The 20,098-nt window shown below is 43.2% G+C and overlaps 1 protein-coding gene, 1 long non-coding RNA gene and 1 pseudogene across 2 annotated transcripts; all 3 read right to left on the bottom strand.

Annotated features, from left to right (window-relative positions):
* Nucleotides 1-572: 572 nt before the first annotated feature.
* LOC120697117 lies at nt 573-7,004 on the bottom strand. The gene is made up of 13 exons (XM_039980252.1): nt 6,856-7,004; nt 6,699-6,770; nt 6,542-6,619; nt 5,724-5,825; nt 4,910-4,996; nt 4,115-4,825; nt 3,561-4,028; nt 3,052-3,140; nt 2,881-2,971; nt 2,368-2,447; nt 1,977-2,267; nt 1,445-1,681; nt 573-1,346 (listed from the first exon to the last, which is right to left on the bottom strand). The coding sequence occupies exons 1-12, from the start codon at nt 6,931-6,933 to the stop codon at nt 1,645-1,647; spliced, it is 2,184 nt and encodes a 727-aa protein (XP_039836186.1). The 5' UTR covers nt 6,934-7,004; the 3' UTR covers nt 573-1,346; nt 1,445-1,644.
* A 6,573-nt stretch (nt 7,005-13,577) lies between these two features.
* On the bottom strand, nt 13,578-14,986 carry LOC120697111. Its single transcript, XR_005684369.1, has 3 exons — nt 14,855-14,986; nt 14,156-14,645; nt 13,578-13,751 (listed from the first exon to the last, which is right to left on the bottom strand). It is a non-coding gene; the product is annotated as an uncharacterized LOC120697111 (long non-coding RNA).
* A 1,763-nt stretch (nt 14,987-16,749) lies between these two features.
* Nucleotides 16,750-17,624, bottom strand: LOC120653094 (annotated as a pseudogene).
* Between the last annotated feature and the right edge of the window lie 2,474 nt (nt 17,625-20,098).

Genomic DNA, 20,098 nt, shown 5'->3' with positions numbered 1-20,098 from the left:
CAGGTGCAGAACCACTCCAACTTAATATGAAAGTATGAAACTAACACAGGACATCCCCTAATTTCTTGGTCAGAATGAAGATAGAGTACCCTGGAGTCCTGGACATAACAGGCATAGAAATTCGTTTCATTTTTCGCCTCCGAAAGTCAAGCGCAACGCATCAACAATCCTCTGCAGAAGGGGATACATTTTCCGTTCTGGATTACGCCGTAAGCCATGCACAGTGCGGCGGATGACGGCCATGCACATGTCCCTGGCTCGCTTCGTCCTTCATCACCTGGCTAGCTGCCTCCTCCCTTTGTTCAAACATTTTTTATTTTTTAATCCTCCAGCCGCCAGTCCATTGCAAGGTTAAGGTTGCAATGGTAGCCTATATACACACACATCCGAATCAGTACTTGCACAATCATCAGAACCACCTACCCAGATTACATACACAAGGATAAACACTTGGACATGGCGCAACTTGACTGGCAGCTTCTTGTTGAAGCCAACAACAAATATCAGCTTGTGTCAAATAAAGGCATCTCCAGCAAACCATCTTGCTGGTATTGCAGCCTTGGAACAAACAATACGAAACCTCATATTGCCATTAGTCAAAGAGCCACAAATCTCATTATTCAAATAACTATTCAGATATTTGTTTACTTAATGTTGCAGACAGTTAGATAATGCAAGCATGTAGGAGATGCCCATAAGATTGCCCCCTGTTTTGGGGGAACAATCTGTCTTGCATAGGGTGAAACAATGTCTTGAAAAGCCTGTCAAACATAAATTGGAAATCTATGAACTTGTACAGGCAAATGCTTTTTTGTTGTTGCGAAAAGGCAATGTATACGATATCATAATATCAGTGGTTGTATGCCCAGTGATTGTGCATATTAGACTGTTGATTTGCTCCACTATATGTGCAACCCCACTGAATCTCCAATTTTCAATTAGGTAATACGCTAAATAATGTCTTTCATGGTCTGCAATTGTCCAACTTCCTCCAGATGATATGCTACCAGTCCCCTCAGATGATACGCCACCAGCTTCCCCCAGGTAAACCATGCTCATTCTCTCATTATATCCAGGTGACTTCAGAACATTTCCCTTCAGTTTATAAATTATAAATTTATAATAATCAAGAGTTAAGCAATCCAAATGTGCATACAGCATGTGGATCTTATGATGTATCACTCCTTTTACTTGCCTATTTTTAAGACTTCACAGTGAGAAAATTGTGGTCTCCTGAAGTCATGGGTCTTCTACCTCATGCAACCATGCATCTCTCTTGTGTCCATCTTTCTGCGTAAATCATTCTGCACCTTGAAAGATAGACCAAAACATGTCCACACGTCGACCTAAGTAAGGACACAAGTCAAAAGGATTAATGTACAACGGCAAGAAGGCAAGTGCCACCAAGTTATGGTGCTGCTTAATGTGTAATGAAAAATTGTACCTCAGCAATTTCTGAAATGCTCCATGTCCAAGTGCTAGATTTTCAGATCATGGATGGGAAGATGCATTTACACTTCCCCTTTACCAAATATATAAATCGAACCGAACCAAATCATGACTTAAGAACTATCTGATTATTACCAAAAGGCCACTCTTCAACCTTAAAAATAGTAGAGGCCCTCACTGCATGCAACTCAAATTTCATCCCTGCTCACACAGCTGCTCAAACCTGGCCAGGCTGCAAATGAAAGACATATGTATCATTCATATGAGCAAAACCTAATTTGAACACGACTCTTATGTCCTAGCAACTAATCATGGTGCAAGAAAATGCCTGCAGGCAAGAATGCCATTAACAAGATTAGGTCCTAATGAGAGTTGGAAGGCTAAAAGTAACAATTCAATTATTAGTTTAGCAAATGCCACTGAGTTAATGTGACAAAAGGAATTGAAGAGGCAAAAGCAGCAGGAGAATAAGGTATCAAACAGCACAAACAGAAAAAAAAAGAAGAAGCCATGACCATATAACAAACCTTCTAAGGAGAGGCATCGGATTGTAAGGGAACAAACCCTTCTTTTGCAAATCTTCCACTGTTCTCTTTAATGAATAAAGACATACTTTAGCATCGAGGAAAAGCTTCTGTGAATTCTTGGCTTCTTTATCACAACCAGAACCATTCTTATACTCTTTACTTGAGCTGGCTCTGGCACTATTTATATCCCTGGAGGTCCTCTGCCTTTTACAGTCAAGTTTTTCTATTTTTGTCAAGTAAACAGAATCATCTACAAAAGCATACCAAGACTGGGAAACCAAGCGTAGGCACCTGTGTTGTATAAGTGTGTAAGATAGGTCAAAACTCACAATTCAGAAGACACTTTGTTCCGTCTGAAGATAAGAAAAAAAAATGTAAGATAGCTACCAACCTTAAGAGATACTGAGCACAATGCACACCAACATATTTAGATTTGAGGTAGTCAACTAGTACCATGTGATCATAGTGCAGCTGCAGAATAATTTTAGTGAAGAAAAAATTAATATTATGCTCAAATAGGCATTATGAAGTGAAATAGGAGAGTTAATTTGAAAAATTATTCAAATTAAATGAAGAAAAATGAACCATAGGTTGAGCAAACTAATGAGTCCTAATGTGCTGAATTTTGTTTGGTATGTCCCATAACAAATGTGAATCTTATCCAGGTCCTCTTGATCATGATTACATCTCTAATTAATTAACTTCCTCGTTATCCTGTGGGCTATGGTACCATAACCCAAGAGGTAAATAAATACACATGGATCGTATCCCCTGCCCAGGACTATTTTATATCAATGGCCCATACTATTCACTTGTACCATGAGATGAACATGAACTGAATGTTAAGATGCTATCTTGCAGAAATCATTGTACAAAAGCAATAGATGGATGAGGATTGACTCACCAGCAAAAGCAATAGATGGAAAACATGAATTGGGTCAAAAATGCTTGAGAACAGTTTTGCACCAATCAGTTCAGTAGTTTTCATGTTGTCTCTGCAAGTATGGGCAAAAAAGGTCACAACTTACAGAAGCATCTTCAGGAAAGCTGTAACAAACAATATTTTTCTACTTACATTTTCAGGAAAATGAGTGGAGCATCTAAAAGCTGGAAAATGAGTGGAGCATCTAAAAGCTGTAAGAGAATACTGAATAGCATGTCATCCTGAAATATGAATGAACATTGAACATATTACCAAGACTGTTCAGAATCATAAAGCCAGTGGCAGGCCTTCTTTAGAGTAGGGAATGAAGTATGAACTAGTTAATATTTGATAAATAGCGAGAAAAAAGCAGATAACTGTCTCCAGCATTTTCTAACTCAGTTTGACAGATAGAGAGAATAGAGGAGATAGGTTGTGTTAGTTAGCAGCTAGCATCAAGGGTGATTGGGCGTGATGTTTCACTGAGTGATGCCGTACGTATAATGGCTAGTGAAGACAAACTGAAGTAGAAATATACAAGTGATGCGAATCTAAATAATCCAAGAAAGATAATAAATTAAAAGGCTCCAAAGTTAACTTGTGTTTCCCAAGAACAATAACAAATTTCTTTAGCAAATCATCATTGGGGCATAGATGCATACCTCCTCCATATACAATTCCAGAAAGGATAAGGCAAAATCTGTTGATGATTTTGAATCAAAACTCATGTCTAAGTAACACCTCTGAAACCAGTCTGAAATTTCTGATAAGCCAACACAACTGCAGTGATCACTGCAGCCTTGCACTTTGTGGCCCAAGAAACAATCATTCCTCTTGCATGAACATTTAACTGTGCCATCATTTCTGTTGTAAGACAAACATATGCAAGAACTAAGGAACAAATAAATAGCTTGCCTTTGCAAGTGCCGAGTCGACTTATCCTGATTCTCAACTAAACCTACCATGTTCAACAAAAAAGGAGATCCTTCTAAACAACTATCTAGTTTAGCAATATGTTGCGAGATAGGTTCATGAATAAGGTCATGAAAGTACTGCCGAAGTAATTTCAGACAACAAACAATACGTGAGCAATCTTGCTGCATGTAAGGCTTTAGCCGCATCATTACCATCTGCATTAAAAAGTGAAACAAGTGTTCAAGACACCAGAGTAACTAGCAATAAGTGATGCAGAAAAGCTCTGAATGTCTGAACTTACCAGAATTTTGTGCTTTAAGTACTGATAAATGCTTTGGGGGCCATCGTGTTGCTCCTGTAAGGAAGCTGCTATCTTGGGAACTATATCCACGAGTTTCACATACATATCTTGTCCATCTGTACCTTCCAGGTAACTTTGCTCAAGTAACGAACAGAGTAGCTGGAGAAGACTGCCTGTCAGGATTCCGGACTGTATTGAATCATTACAGAAGCCAAATCCGCTATCCTTAACACAGTTTGCGAGTTCTCCGGTATGTAATTGATGGAAAGTAACCCAAGGCATGTTCTGAATATGACGAACAGATAGACAAATGAAGTTATCCTTCAATTCACTGTCACTGTGTTTAAGGAACTTTAAGATAGCATGTAACACTTGAAAGAGACTGGGCATTATTTGCCCACTGATATTGAGACCACACTGGTCAAGTACTGTCACGAAGCTTGTGATGCTGGTGCTTGAACAAGTAATCTTGTGGCTGTTGGAGTCAGTTGTAGAAGATAAAGCATTATGAGCCTGTTTGCTTTGGGAGATGGAATGCTTGCTTGGTCCAGGCAGCACTCCCAGGTGTCCGATTTTGGACACCTGCAGCTCGCGGCACTGCCTGGCTGGAGCTGCATCAGCCAGGGTTGCATCCAAACACCTATGAACACATTTTGATGCTGTGTATATAGCTATCCAGATGAGCTCAATAAACTGAATCCAAATAGATCCCTAGGAATACAACAGGAGGCATGGAATAAGCAGGTGTCTAAACTGAGTGCACCAAAAGAAGAGAAGAAAATATGAGAAGCATACAAACTTAATTAGGGCACTGGATATGGAAATCAGGATATTGCCAGCAGAGTGTTTAGCATAGTCACTGCAGAAACCAAGGACTCTAACCTGAAAAGGATGGCATAACATGAAAGTTTCAGTAACCTACTAGCCATGCTGGTGCTCTAAATGTACATGCAACTCAAATAAGACAATGCTAGCTAATGATTATAACTGAAATGTGCAGTGCGAAAGATTCATATAGAACACCAAAGAAAACACTTATACCAGGACAACACTATAGAAATGGAACTCTTAACACAGTGCCTCACAAGCTATCCATGCGTGGCATGAAAAGCACTACGAACAAACACAATCATAGCATTTAATACTCGACTGCTACATCAAGGAATAAATTGACTAAAACAAACCAAAGGGTATGAAATGTAAGAAAATAGTCTAATGCTGGCTCAGATTTGAATGTAATACTGAAGTAGTAAATAACGGTTAGGTACAATGGAGACTAATTCTGAAAAACAACAGAACATTATGCCCCTTGAATGAGGTACTAGAACACAATGTCCTGCATATTGCTGAGCAAGTTAGCCAAGGGTGGTGGTCACTTTGCTTCCTTATTACTTTACTGGTATTACATAATTACATATTAACAGAAAGAAGCTGCATACCTTCAAGCCAAAACTCAAAACAGATGTTGCTCACTAACAGGCAGACATCTCTGTATGCCTACATAAGTAGGACGGCATAAAAGAGAGAAGGGCCATATGATGGTCCTACCAACTGATATTTCATGAAAACAGGGTGCACAAAGCAAGGAAACCAGCATATGGTTTTTTACCAATATGGAGACTGAATTTTCCAGGCAGCTAAATCCATCGTATGGCTGCTGTCCAGGTGGTAAACAGCAACTGTGGCCTTCTCCAGAACATGAAGCAATTTTCTAAATGAAAGCAAAAACATGAATATCTCATCATATCAACATACAGTGTGCACAGTTCTGAGTGTGCACAAAGACAACATTTGAGTAGACGAACAAGTTAGCAGAAATTATTTGCTTGTAGATGGATGTTTGTTGAATCAAGTTTTCCGGTCAGTAGCTACAAAGTACTGTGAAATTAGATTCACTCAATCATACTGCTTTAGAAATGGAATCTGCCCAACACCTCCAGCTCACGTGGACTGAGATTGAAAGGTTATAGAAGCATCAAACATAGGATTTAAGATGGAAATTGGATTCGGCGTATTATTTGCTCCGAAGGGAATAATCAAACAGAATTATGATTTCATCAAACCAAAGTCAATCATGGGCTAACTGATTTCTTGTAAAAAACTGTTTTCCATTCTGTAAGCCTAAGCCATCATGCACTGCCGTAGTGCTCACAATTCCAAACCAATGAATTTTGCAGATTGGTCAAAATACTCGTCGACTGTCAGATCCCAGCAGTTCCATGAGAACGTTACACAACAGAGTGAAGTGGTTACAGTACCACTTGTGAAACAGATACAGTAATAGTTCAACAAACCATGAGCAGACACAATTTACAAATTTATCAATGTAAATCACACATCATAACTACATCGGCCATGTAAAACTAACAGGAATTACAGAAGATTGACAATCGAACGAAAACACATCTATTGAATTCAAAGAAATACCTGATCGAATTCACACCACTGCTGCTGTTGCTGCTCCTCCTCCTCTTCCTGGTTCCATCCTCGAATCGCCTTGTTTACCTGAAACGATGCCAGAATAAACCATCAGGCCGCCGCCCCCCGGAAACGCAATTTAACACAACAGGACGGCTGGGGTTACCCTGGAGAGCGCAAGGAGGAGGCGCCGCTCGTCCTCCCGCGTGAGGTGCCGCGGCGGCGATGTTTCGGCTTCCTGCGGTGCAAGGGACGGGAGGTCAGTCAGATAGAGGCGTGGAGCGGCGACCAGCTGCAGTATACCGGGCTGCTTGCTTGCTTACGAGGTGGGGGAGGAGGGAGGCGGCGACGAGGTCGCAGAGGCGGGCGAGCTGCCGCTCCTGCTTCTCCGGCGGCGGCATCTGCTGATTTTACTGGAATTGAGAGGTCGCCTTGAGAAATAGATTACGGACACGGGAGACCCGCCTTCGGCTCCCAAAAGCGTTCGTCCACTTTTACGTATTTCCACATTTCTAAATACGCTTAATATAGTTATAAACAAATTAAAATAAAAAAAAACTATAATGAACCAGGAATGTGAAAGGTATGGATGCCGTATGGAAAAATGCCATCTGTTATACGTATAAAGTTAAATGAACTGAGTAACTCAGGTTTCTCAACTCACATCTCTACAACTGTTTAATATAGATGGTTATCGGATTTTTTATCCAAATTTTTTTTGAAAAAAAAGATAGATGTCTCCTCGCATACCCACGTTTCACGGTCCACTTCTACCACCACACGTCGCCACATCATCCAAGAAGCGAGCGCACGAGCACTAAGGTCTCCTCCAACGGCTGTCGAATAAGCCAACTCTTAAATTGTTTAATCGATGAATAGTTTTCAAATGGAAAGACAGTCGCGCCACCGCGCGCTTAGCTTGCTCAACTCTCGAGCAGCTTTCTCTCTGGCGCATGGATTCCAACCAACTGTGAAGCACTGTGTCGTTTCTCTCTCCCTCCCGCATGAGGCAGCAATTGTCTCAACCGTTGGAGGAGGCCTAAGCACGCACCAGAATGCAGCAACCCGAGACTGGAAGATTGAAAAGAGCATTTCAGGCTCCGTACACTCAGATCACGGTGGACTAGACAAGGAATGGCCAGGCATGCAACCTCCTTGGCATCCTGCGAAAACTTCGTTCTTGTCCCGGCACTCGCGGTAGAAGTTATCATGTCCGTTCATCATGTATCGGGATTTGTGTTTCGTTGTTTATTATGAATGTATATGCTTGTATTTGCATTTTTTTCTTTCCGCGTATTTAGCCTGCGCCCTGGTGAGAAAGTTTAGCAGAGCCTGGGCGCTCTATACTATGGTAGCGCCCAAGTGGGTTTCGTGCCATTTTTTATTTGTATACTGTACATAACGTGTGGTTCTGGTCTGTACTTTGGTAGCGCCCGAGTGGGTTCCGTGCCATTTTTTATTTGTATCCTGTACATAACCTGTGGTTGTGGTTAACTTTGTGTGATATGTGGTTCTTGTTTTTTAGGAGAAATTATTTTTTTTAATACCAGACGCTGAACGTTGGGAAGGTCGACGGTCACAGAGTACAAGCTGATACGTGTAGTGACCATTAACAGGTACAACGGAGTACATGGTGTGGTTTTCATTTTTTATATAGTAATAACGGGTGTTCTTTTGTTCTTTTTTTCCACCTCATACAATTTCATTCCGGTGGAGTGGGGGGGGGGGGAGGGGGGGGCGGATGCTCTGCTGCTGTTGCGATGTGCAGGAAGATGGTAGTCGAGCGTGATGAAAAGTGGGTTCCCTAGTTCGCTCCCAATCCCTCGCGTCGAGTTGGACCATCTTCCTTTGCTCCAACCGGAAGGTCTGCAGGAGGTGGATCCGTGACTCCTTCGTCGCCCAACTCAAGCGACGATGAAGCAGCATCTGCATTGACCATCACCAACCGATGCTCACCAAAGTCAGTATTCTCGCTTGTTTCCAACCTTAGTGAGTTCAAAAAGCAAATTGTTAGGGATATGGGATTTGGGGGGATTCTGGACATCCCTTGCATCAGCAAGCTTAACCTGAAGCTTTCCGCTTGGTTGCTGAGTAAGTTGGACAGCGAGGACAGTTGTCTGGTTTTCGGTCCATCCAGGAGCATCTATGTGCATGAGGATGATGTCGGAATAGTTCATGGTATTCCTAACGGCGACATTGATGTATCAACCACATCGGTGACCGACGAACAATTAGAATTGCTGAGGTCTAGCATTGGTTTAGTTAGTTCAGATACTAGGAGTATTAAGGGGATTGAATATATTCTTGAGAAGCATCTGGATGACAAATCCTCAAGCCAGGAGATAGATGGTTTCAAAGTTGCCTTTATTGTTTTCGTTATCGGCCATCTTCTTGCACCTTATGTGAAGCACGATCAGGTGCATTTAGATTTTTGGGGTGCTTTGAAGAATCCTGCATCGTTGGAAAGATATAATTGGTGCCGTTATGTGTATGGGCATGTGCTCGAGGCTGCTCAGAAAGTTAGTTCTGAAATAATTAATAAGGGTCGAGTTACGTCACTTTCTGGTTGCCATTATTTCCTGCAGGTCATAAATCTGAACTTTTGATGAACTTCTTCTTTTTATGATTGTGTTAGTCTGGATCATTACGAAGTATTCAATTTTTTTTGTCAGATCATATTTCTCAATAACGTTGATCTCAATAGGCTGAATAAGCCCCACAAGGTTGTTCCTCGTCTTAAAGTTTTTTATCAATAATCTCTCAAGGTGATGGCCGTGATGTGTGCTAGCAGAGGGGAACATGACTTTGCAAGTTTTATTGGTGTACGTGATTAATTTTGTTTCATGCATGTCCTTTTTTTTGTCAAAGTTTGTGAAGTTTTCCGGTGCTGTTTTATTTAAGTGTGTTTGCTTGTGGCTCTATTATTAATCTTTGCCAGATAAGATCAGCTGAATCTTCTGTGTACATGAGGCACATTTTTCAGTCACCGCATATTGCACGCTCTGCTTCTTCAACTCAGCCCCGTGGCATGGCTCCATTGTTACGAAAGATGCCACACAGTAGTGTGGAGCCAACTGTACCTTTAAGTCCTAATACGTTCCAGTTCAAAAGTCCAGCTGATTTTTCGTCCTATATAAACCAAAGGCATCCAGGGCTGGTATGTTGTGCTGCCAAAGCTTATATTTTTCACTATCTCCCTTTTTCCCATTAGTCAGGTTCATATGTTGTAGAAATTTTTCCTGCAGGTAAGAACATATTTTATTGATTACATAAAGAACCATAATGCCCTTATGATGAAGGAGATATCTAACATGCGCTCGTCAATTATGAGATGCAACGCACAAATTGTTGATTGGTTGGTGGAATATGTTGGACCAGTGCAGATGCAATTGGTACATAAGAAGCCTAGCGCAGCAGCTTAGGTAACTCCTAGCCCTCATTCTAGCATAGTGTCATGCGATAGAGCGCACGGTACGTCTCTTTTTATTATACAATAATTTAGTTTGTGATATTTTTGACAATGACTTGATCTATCCAACAAATTTGTTGTGTGTTATGTTTATTTCCATATGAATGGAGTTCCTGGTACAGAAACAAAAATGGCTTCAATGCCATGCAAAAGGCCTACCTCCCCGGCGTATGTAACACCAGCTAAAATGTTGAGAAGATCTGTAGGTAATAGTACTGGTTTGTAGTGATGAAGCAGTTCTGTTGCTATGTTAGCTTTTTTGTTTTTTGATTTTTTTAAATTATATGGTACTCCACATCATCCCTTTACTTGAGGATTTGTACTATAGACATTGGTGTTCAACCTCCATCATTTGAGCTTGGTATTGATGGTTCTCCAGCCGGTGCTCCCGAAATTACTCCTCAGCACAAAATTTTTCCTTTACAACCAGTGCTGTCTCCAATGGCATGCAGTTCAGGAATTGTTACAGATGGACAACCATCTCGTGGTATTGTTCAAGTATATCATATATGTTTCTTGATTTTTATTTTTTGATTTAAATTTTACTTCGCAGCCTCACAATTTTCTTACTGCCCTGCAGACATTTGTTTTCAACCTCCATCTTTCGATCTTGGTATTGATGGTTCTCCAACCACTGCTCCTAATTCTAGCATATTGTCGTGCGATAGAGCGCATGGTACTTCTCTTTTTAGCCTTCAATCAATGAGTTGGTGATATTTTTTATAATGGCTTGACCTCCCCCTCCAAACGTGCTGTGTGTTATGTTTATTTCCATATGAATGTACTTGCTGGTGCAGAAAAAAATGGCTTCAATGCCCTGCAAAAGTCCTTCCTCTCTGGCGTATGTACCAGCAGCTAAAATGTTGAAAAGACACGATGGTAATAGTACTCGGTTGTACTGATGAAGCAGTTTTGTGTGGTAGCATTACTTTCTTGATAATTACTTTTGTGACCTAGGTGGTAGTTCACATCATCCCTTTTATTATATTTTGTAATGCAGACATAACTGTTCAACCTCCATCATTTGATCTTGGTATTGGTGGTTCTCCAGCTGTTGCTCCCGAAGTTACTCCTCAGCACAAAATTGGTTCTCTCCAACCATTGATGTCTCCAATGGCATGCAGTTTAACAGCTCGACAACCATCTTGTGGTATTGGTCAAGTACTTCATGTTTGTTTCTTGATATTTATTTTCTGAATTATATGGTACTTCGGAGCCTCACTATTTTTTACTGCCCTACAGACATTGGTGTTCAACCTCCATCAATCGATATTGCTATTGATGGTTCTCTAACCACTGGTCCGGAAGTAACTCCTCAGCACAAAATTACTCCCTTCCAACCAGTTACCTCTCCATTGCCATACAGTTCAAGAAGTGTTACAGCTGGACAATCATCTTGTGGTATTTGCCCAAGTATACCATGTTTGTTACTTGTTCTTTATTTTGTTAGTGAGATGCTACTTCGCAGCATCACAATTTTTGTACTGTCCAGCAGATTTTGGTGTTCAACCTCCATCATTTGATCTCGGAATTGCTGGGTCTCCAGCGGGTGTTTCCGAGGCAACTCCTGTGTACAAAATTGTTCCTTACCAACCACCGAAGTCTCCATTGGAATGCGGCTCAAGAGGTGTTATTTCTAGACCACCATCTTGTGGTATTGCCCAAGTATCTCCTACTGATGCAAGTAGACACCTTGCTCCATGTATTGTCCTTGATATCATACATGTTACTGAGGAGGGTATTGACCCCACGGGTAAGGTGCTATATGGACAGTGGATATCTCATCCTTTTGAGAAAATTGTTGCACCAGCCTCCGTGGCGTATGCTCTTAGTTGGAGTTCAGAACTGCGGCATTCTAGACACGATTCAGATGTAGTCAATGCACTCATAGCATGTTGCAATGAGTTGTCCGAAACGACTGTGCGACGGTACGCTATTGTTTTACTTGGCTTACGAGTTATCGGCAATGATTTTTCAAATGTTCTGTTTAACCCATTTTCATCCTTTCTTTGTATTAGTTATTTTTTTACAACGATTGGGTCATCCATCCACTCCCACGCTACTTGGTTCTGACTGGATCAGAACTTATTAACACATTTGTTAAAGGGAAGGAAGCTGATTCAGATACTATTGAGGCTGCTCTTCGGCGTTTCCGGCAGCTAGATGCCACCACTCAATCTGGTAATCCACGCGTACGTTGGCGTCACTTCATCGAATCCGATTTTGCGGTAATAGCTTGATGGTCTCATTATGTATATGTGGTAATAGTTAATCGTCTTTACATTCTGAATTTCAGCTCTCCAATTTAGTTGATACTTTTCTCATGTTGCTAGATGAACTGTCTCGCTGGCTACAGCCCTGAACGCATTTTATCTGTATTAAATCAGTTTACTGATGTTGATTACTGCATTCCAAGTTGTCAAATGGTATGGCAGACACTTCTGGCATGTTTATTATTGTGTTACAACATTCTTACAACTATGGAGCTTGGTTTTTTTAGTCTGCGCCTAGTATGGGACTCACTTTTGCCCTCTCCCACCCTGTACAATGACGTGCAAATTGTAGTACCTATCTTGGTTGATAATATTTGGTGTGCGTACATGTTCGACACGCATGGTGCAAACGTCTATGTGCTTGATCCGGCACATGCTTCATCCCGGTACCAGGTGCATGTTGAGATCCACAAAATGCTGCACGATGCATTATCCAATTGCTTGGGCCGTTTCTTCGAAGGATGGTCGCTCAAACCAAATTTTCATTGGGCTCTCCACTACCCTGAACTCAGTCCCGGCGATGTAACAAAGTATGTGTTACCAGCAGTTGTTTCGTCTTTATTGATTTTGGACAAGGTCACTGAAATGTTCGGTTATCTGTTGTTGTTTTTTGGTCTTAGAGATGATTCCGGCATTGTGATGCTACATTATGTGCGTACTTTCAATGGTGATCATCTGGAGGAGCCACTAAACAAGGTTACACATATATTTTTGTTTTTTCATTTTCCCTGTTGGGTGTGTTGTAGAATTTTTAAATAGGTGGGGGGGGGAGCTTAATGACGTGTTGCTGATTTTTGGGTCGGGGTGCACTGAACTTTTGATGGCTATGCAGGATCACCTATCAACCACCAGGCTCTCTATTTTGCTCGACATTCTGATGCTGGATGGCAACGAAGCGACGCTACCTGAATCAGTACTCCAGATCATCCGCAGGGGATAGATTCTGGTAGGAGGGACAAGTTGAAGGGTATTTGGTATTTTGGGTTTTAGTTTAACTTAGTTATTATGAAAGTCTTCTAGGGATCAGAGAGAGGAGCATGTGTATTTTTGAACTGGTAATGCTGTCAGTTTACCCCTCAGCACTAACGCGGGAGGGCAGTTCATTTCTGTAAATGATCCAGACACGAGAATACTCGTGGTACATACTAATGACGCTTTCCCGTTCGCAAGTATTTTCTGTCTGCCACATTTAAGTGAAAGCATAGTTTTGGTAGTTGCTACCGTGTTCTTATTCACCCAAGAGCACTTAAGTGTAAAACATACGCCAACTGGCAGTTAATGAATAGATGAAACCGATACGCAATGTGACTTCTGGTAGCATACATATAACCATAATATTTCAGAGTTGGATGCCCACACACTAATACACATAGGCATATATGCGTTTTGCCTTTTCGAGTGCTGCCATGCATCATTACATTGACTAGTTTATGCATCACATACCAAGTTCTAGTACTACATAGGACTCTTAGAACACCTAAGGATGGATGTAGACATCCGAATTCTTAAAACAAATTTGATATTTTAAAATAGATATGCTTAAAATTTTACGCTAATCTTTTTTTATATTATCAAGCATATTATTACACATAATAATAAAATTTTGAATAGATTTTTTATGTATTATTTGCTCCCTACAATTAAAAAGGTGAAAAAAGATTCGAATCCGTATCCGATCCGTATTCGAATTTTTATATCTATTATTTGAGAATATATATGATAAATTTGAGGTTTAGTTTTTATGAATCTTTACAAGATCAATGTTAAATACAAGGCTATGAATTTACATAGTAAATTCTATATCTTATTTGTCCATAATCGAAGAAAAATGACCAAAAATCTGACATTCGAATAAACATCCGAATCCATCCTTAAGAACACCTACGGCACCATCACATGGATCCATTAAAAAACATACTGCTAACACTACGAAATTTTTTTCATCACCACACAAAACGGGATGAAAACATGATAAAGGCACTAGGCTATCTGCTCTAGTTCATGAAGTAGGCAGTCAACGCCAGGAGCAGAGCAATAAGGAGCACCAGTAGGACCATCATGTCCGGTTCCGCTGCTCCAGGGGGTCAGCTTGAAGATCTGCATCTCTGCTAATGGTTCTAGAGCCGCATGTCCTTGCACATCTGCCTCCGCGGCCGCCAGGAGGAGTTGTGTGCCCAGCGCTGCTTCATGGCCCCAACCAGCATCGGATCCAGTTGATCCTGCTTTCCCGAAGTAGGAATGGTACGCCGCAAGTGCTTGCTCTTCTAATGGGTAGCTGCGGAATGAGCAGCCGCGGAAACCGCAAATCGCAAACTCTGGGTGTCCTACCTCGGAACACCACGTACCATGCCATCCCCTTCCTACTTGAAACCTGGCAATGAACAGAGAAATTTCAAGGAACGCAACTGTTTATCTGCAGCAAAAAATCCTAGATCTGCAGAAGGAACAGATTCGAACTGTTTTTGACAGGCAAATGAAACTGCGAATCAAAACAAGGCTTGGCCAGCATTTGCGTTAGCTCAGAAGGCACACACAAGCAAATCAGGAAACTGGATCGCCACAGGCATCGCCTGAACCTACCTGGTTTCTTGGAGTCATCTTCCACATTTTTTGGGAGATGCTGGATAGGAGCTACAGTCAGCCTGCACAAGTGGATGGGGGGTGGGTTGTGTCGTTTGGCCTGCGCAGTGAGTTGCATTTATTGCCATCTCTGGACCCTTCTCGCGGGGTTCCTTGTCCAGGTCGTGGAAGACATGTGGGAGGGGGGGGTCCTCCAAGATGGTGTGTACATACTCAAGCTTGCTCATAGCAACAATAGTAATATAATTAGTACATAAGCGCCAGGGAAATTATATATTTAGCATCCGTGAAATGATAGGAACGTTTCCTTGCATGAACTTTCACAGTCTTAACATTTCGCACACATACTTATTTTTTCTACCATAACTAAGCATAGTGATGGAGTGCACAAGTGTTCCATTACATCTCATAGTTAACGGTTTCAAGCTTGGATTCAAACTGCAGTATCAATTGCTCAGTTCATCTCCTAGCAGGTACTGTGGCTTCCATGCTTTGTTGGTTTCCATTCGCATCAAGTTGTAGAATATAGTCATCCTTGTGTTTTTTGCTTTCCGCTGCCATCCAAAAAGTTTGCATTAGCGGAGAACAATCTTCTTCTGATAAAAATAGCAATTATCTGCTCTCGTACCTCATCGATCACAAATGTTAGTTTCTCACCATCAAACCATTTTACGTAATGAGCAACATAGAACGCTGAATCTTCACTGCACTCAAAAGTACATTCACAGATGAGTGCATCTCTTGTAATAGCTAACATGGTACATGAATAAGTCAAGAAGAAACCATACTTTATGATACTTACTTTAACGCTGGCTGATGCGCAAAGTTGTAAAATACCATCTTGTATCCGCGTCTGTTACCATCCAGCCCACTGAATAGTTCACACATGCATTCAAATAGCTTCTTATGCAAAGTTGCAATTGTCCCAGAGTGCACTGAACCCTGAGCTTCTCTTGCCTTTTGGCACATCACCGGGTCCAGTATGTGTATTCTTTTCTTCTCTAGATCCCAAGCATATAAGGTCTAGTGCCCGCTCAAAGCACACGGTACCATGATCTGTACAAGAAAAACCTGGTTCATTTGAATAATGGTCCCAAATAAAGTTATGGGACATCACCATGTGGATTGGCGAGAACTGTGACTCACTAGTCGGCAATGCTCTGCGTTGCTCCGAAGATGATGCCCTAGGAACAACTCTTTAATCTTAGAGAAAATTCCTTCTAAGGCCCTAGAGAAAAGATCACTTCCTTGTGTGGCCCTGGAAAAATAAAACTTCCTTGTATGGCCTTCACTTTATTCTCTATCCCTTCTATGACCTTCCCGTCACCTCCCGTTAGAAAATTCCGTTAATATTACACGGAGCCCCGCCGGCTATCTGCTCCACATCCCCCCACCCCCTGCGATGCAAGTACTGGCACCGTCAGCTGCACTGCGCCCCGTGGACCTGCTGGAGGAGCCGCCGACGCTGCCGGTGAAGGCAGTGACGCCCTCCACCCGTCCCGCCGCGCACGCCATGGATCCCTCGCGCTGCAGGCCCCCACGTCGTCCGCCGCCCGGCGCCCTATTGACCTGCCGCTGGAGGCGTCGGCACCGCCGCCAATGAAGGCAACGACGCAAGCGGCCCCGCCATGCCATGAGGGTCCACCCGACCTCGCGGAAGCGCACCATGGCCGTGCAGCGCTGCGCGGCCGCCACGGGCACGCTCGGTGAGAAGAAGTTGGGCCGCCTGCTGCACATCTTCGCCAAGGTGCTGGAGCTCCCGTTCGTGGCCGACGCGGACGTCTCTGTCGGGGAGGACGCGGCCGCGCTGCGGTTTGTCACCGCCGCCGTCGACGGGTTCTCCCACCCCGCCGCGGCCGCGACCACCTCCCCCGCCATGTGCGTGTAGACACACCGCGGATGCGCCCGCTCTCCCGTTCCGCGCGCGCCTCGGCGGCATTAGCGAGAAAGAACTCCGCCAGCCTCGCCGCGATGACCCTCACCTCCAGGCCGCTCCCGCCGCCGCCACGCATCACGCGCACCAGTGACGCGGCTGCAGCGGGCGCATCCGCGGCGAGGCCGGCGGCCACCCGCTTCTTATTCGCGTCGTCGATGCCGTCCGAGGCCACGATCGCGGCGAGCAGTCGAGCACCCTCGTGGCCGCCTCCACGCCCTCGACGCTGGCCTCCTCCTCACCTCTCCTCCGGAGCACCGACACGACCGTCTCGACGTCGCGGCCGGCGCCCAAAAGCGCGTTCTTTTCGAAGTTGTCGACGTCGTCGTCAGAGAGATACGTCGCCAGCTCACGGAGGGCCGGGGAGGGGTCGGTGCCGGAGGCCGCCACTTGCCGGACGAGGCTGGCGGGGTGGATGTCCGCACCGAGGAAGCCGCCGCGAAGGCTCCTCTAGTGGTGGTGGGTGAGCAGGTGGTGGCCGAGGCGGCCCAGTGGGCGATGAGGCTGCGGAGGGTGAGGTTGGGGATGAGGTCGGTGGACGGGAGCGGGAGCATGGTGGCCGGGCAGGTGGTGTTGCCGGAGTCGAGCCAGCGCTGGATATGGAGGCGCGGTCGTAGGTGACGCCGATGCAGAGGCTGACGGGCGAGCGCATGACGTCGAGCGAGATGGGGCAGCGGAAGAAGCTGGGGATCTTGACCTCCAGCCCTCCGTGCTGCGGCGGCAGCCTCATGGCCGTCTCCTTCCAGACCATGGGACGTCTCCGTCTAATGCTGACAGAATTGCCTAACGGGAGTTGACGGAAGGCCACGGAAGGCCATAGAAGGGATAGAAAATAAAGTGAAGGCCATACAAGGAAGTTTTATTTTTCAGGGCCACACAAGGAAGTGCTCTTTTCTCTAGGGCCTTAAAAGGAATTTTCTCTTAATCTTATCACTGTGAATGCCATCGTTTTTTGCTAACACAAAATCCTGTTGATGTGTACTAGCACAGTGTGAGATAAAATATTCTGTGATTCTCTGTGGGTTGCATTACTACTAAAATAAAGAAGGTGTGCTTACTGTGAAGCTGGGTGGTAATAGGTGCTGCCACTGGCTTTCATCACAGCCACAATCTTTGTACATCAAAGGGTCTTTTTCCTGGAGTAATCTTATTATTGCATCAACTGTTTCTGTGGTAATTGGTACCTCTCCGACAAATGCCTTCCAAAGTTGCTGCCCCGTCAAGGTTAGTGGCCATGGATCATCATGGTTAAACCATATTCTGTGAACATTTTGTCGACAAATTCATCTTGCTGAGATTCAATACAAGAAAGCTCCAAAAAATGCCCTTACACACTAAATGATTAATACTCACCTATTGAGTGCTGAAGAATCTTCTGCTACAAAATTCTTGTACACCTTCTCTATAACAGATATACTTTTTGTTCTTGGAATCAAGTTAAGATCAAATGGCGATGGAGGTACATGCCTCTCAACAACATGACGTTTGATCGGCGTTGCTCCTTTCACGGACACTGGAATAATGGCCCCTTGCCCCACAATTTTCTCTGTACCTTCAACAGACATCCTATCTGGCACAGTCTGTATCTTCCGCGTCGTAACCTTTTTTATTACTCTCCTTTTCACCGGCGAATTACTATCTGGACTGCCCTTCCTTTTGCTCATTGTAGGGTTGCTTAAACCCTTTTTAATTCTTGTACAACCTACGAATAATGCGTTCTAGTATAACTTGTTGTCTACAAATTATGAATTAAAATGTTGTTCACCAGTTTTTCTCAAATTTACTTGGGCTATTTGGGTCCACAGTATTCTAATTTTTCTGCCAAGAGTTGTCTCCTTCGTTCAGCCACAACGAAATTGGGCTTCCAGTTCCTATGCCGGTAAAAAAAATTACTCCCTGCCTGCAGGTTTATCAGATTGTTATGCTCCCAACAACTAATGCAGACACGTACCACTTGGCCCTGGAGTGACATCGAACATCGACTGTTGCTGGTATCTCACTAATAGGGAAAACATTATTTCAATAACAAAGTTCAATATGTGTGGAAAGAGCCAAATCAGCTTAATTATTCAGCGGTTAATGGGTGCTACCTTGTTCTTCTGATGTCCATTGCTTCTCGCCTCCTGGTGTACCCTGTAACTGTTCAGCCTCGCTTGCTGCATTAACGCGCATCTCTTGCTTACGGTCAGACCCACCAGACTCATCTCCCTGATTCCCTGTAGAAATCACAAACCTCACATATTACTACTGGACCACTACACTTCGTGGGACAGTTCTTTTTAAGTACAACAGTATAATGACATGCCTTCCTCAAATTTTCTGCTGCTCTTGTTCAGTTCGCAATCAGATGGGGTTGCTTGGCTCGCTGCAACATGTACACCCATCCTAGCTCTATTAGCTTCACTCAGCGGTGGAGTGAAATCTTCCTGCTCCACCTCTGTATTGATAGGTACCTCGCACTTATCTGAACCGAGTCCAGAAGAGTTTTTGCCAACATGTGGCCCTGCACAAAATAAAAATAATTGAGGGGATAGAAAAACTACATCTTATCAGCGATTTTACGAGGAAATTATTCTTTACCTGATGGCTTTCTGCTCAGGCCGCCATCAGCTCTGTGCACATTTGCATAAGATTGGATACACTGTACCAAGTTTATTTTCAGACCTGCTACAACACTTTCCATATCTCCAAACAAACCAGATATCCGCTGCCAATGAGCCCACGGTGGAGCCGCATGTGGCCGGTGGATTTTGAGCCAATGATTGGGATATACTACTTTAGTTCTCAAATTAGTCCATGAATCCAAACAACTCTAGGGGCAAAACTTTAGAGGACTAATTTAAGGACTAAATTTTATTTGATTCTCAAATTAGTCCAAAGTCTAAAGATCCAAACAGGACCTAGATCTCGTGCTCACGCACTAGAGATTGATGTTGATGCAGTACTTCTTTGTTTGCTAGTTGCTGGCCCGTTGCAGTGCTACTACAGATTGCTGATGTTGTAGTGCTGCTCCTGCTTTGCACTTGTGCATCATACAGTGTTGCTTATAGTTTGTGACTGCCAGCTTGTAGTGAGTGGTGGTATCTTTATCTTTATGTCTTTAGAAGATCAGTTTTAATGGAGGTTTCATAAGAATTTCATATGCATTAAATTCTATGTCACATCAGCAAATTTAGTGATATGATAAGGTCATTATAAGGAGAGAGGAGTAAAAGTTCCATGTGATGAGAGAGAAGTTTCATCCGAATAACACTTATCCGGCTCAGTTACCAAGAGACTGACCTGATATATATTATTTGTGTAATGTATTC

This window comes from Panicum virgatum, chromosome 1K (assembly GCF_016808335.1).
Source record: "Panicum virgatum strain AP13 chromosome 1K, P.virgatum_v5, whole genome shotgun sequence".
Classification (NCBI taxonomy): Eukaryota; Viridiplantae; Streptophyta; class Magnoliopsida; order Poales; family Poaceae; genus Panicum; species Panicum virgatum.
This window is presented reverse-complemented; position numbering and strand designations above follow the sequence as displayed.

Coding starts and splice junctions, on each gene's coding strand:
- LOC120697117 (XM_039980252.1), bottom strand. CDS start 6,933: ATGCCGCCGCCGGAGAAGCAGGAGCGGCAGCTCGCCCGCCTCTGCGAC. Junction 4,997..5,723: donor AAAATTCAGTCTCCATATTG/GTAAAAAACCAT, acceptor CATCCTTTTCAG/GTTAGAGTCCTTGGTTTCTG. Junction 3,141..3,560: donor TGGAATTGTATATGGAGGAG/GTATGCATCTAT, acceptor TTCATATTTCAG/GATGACATGCTATTCAGTAT.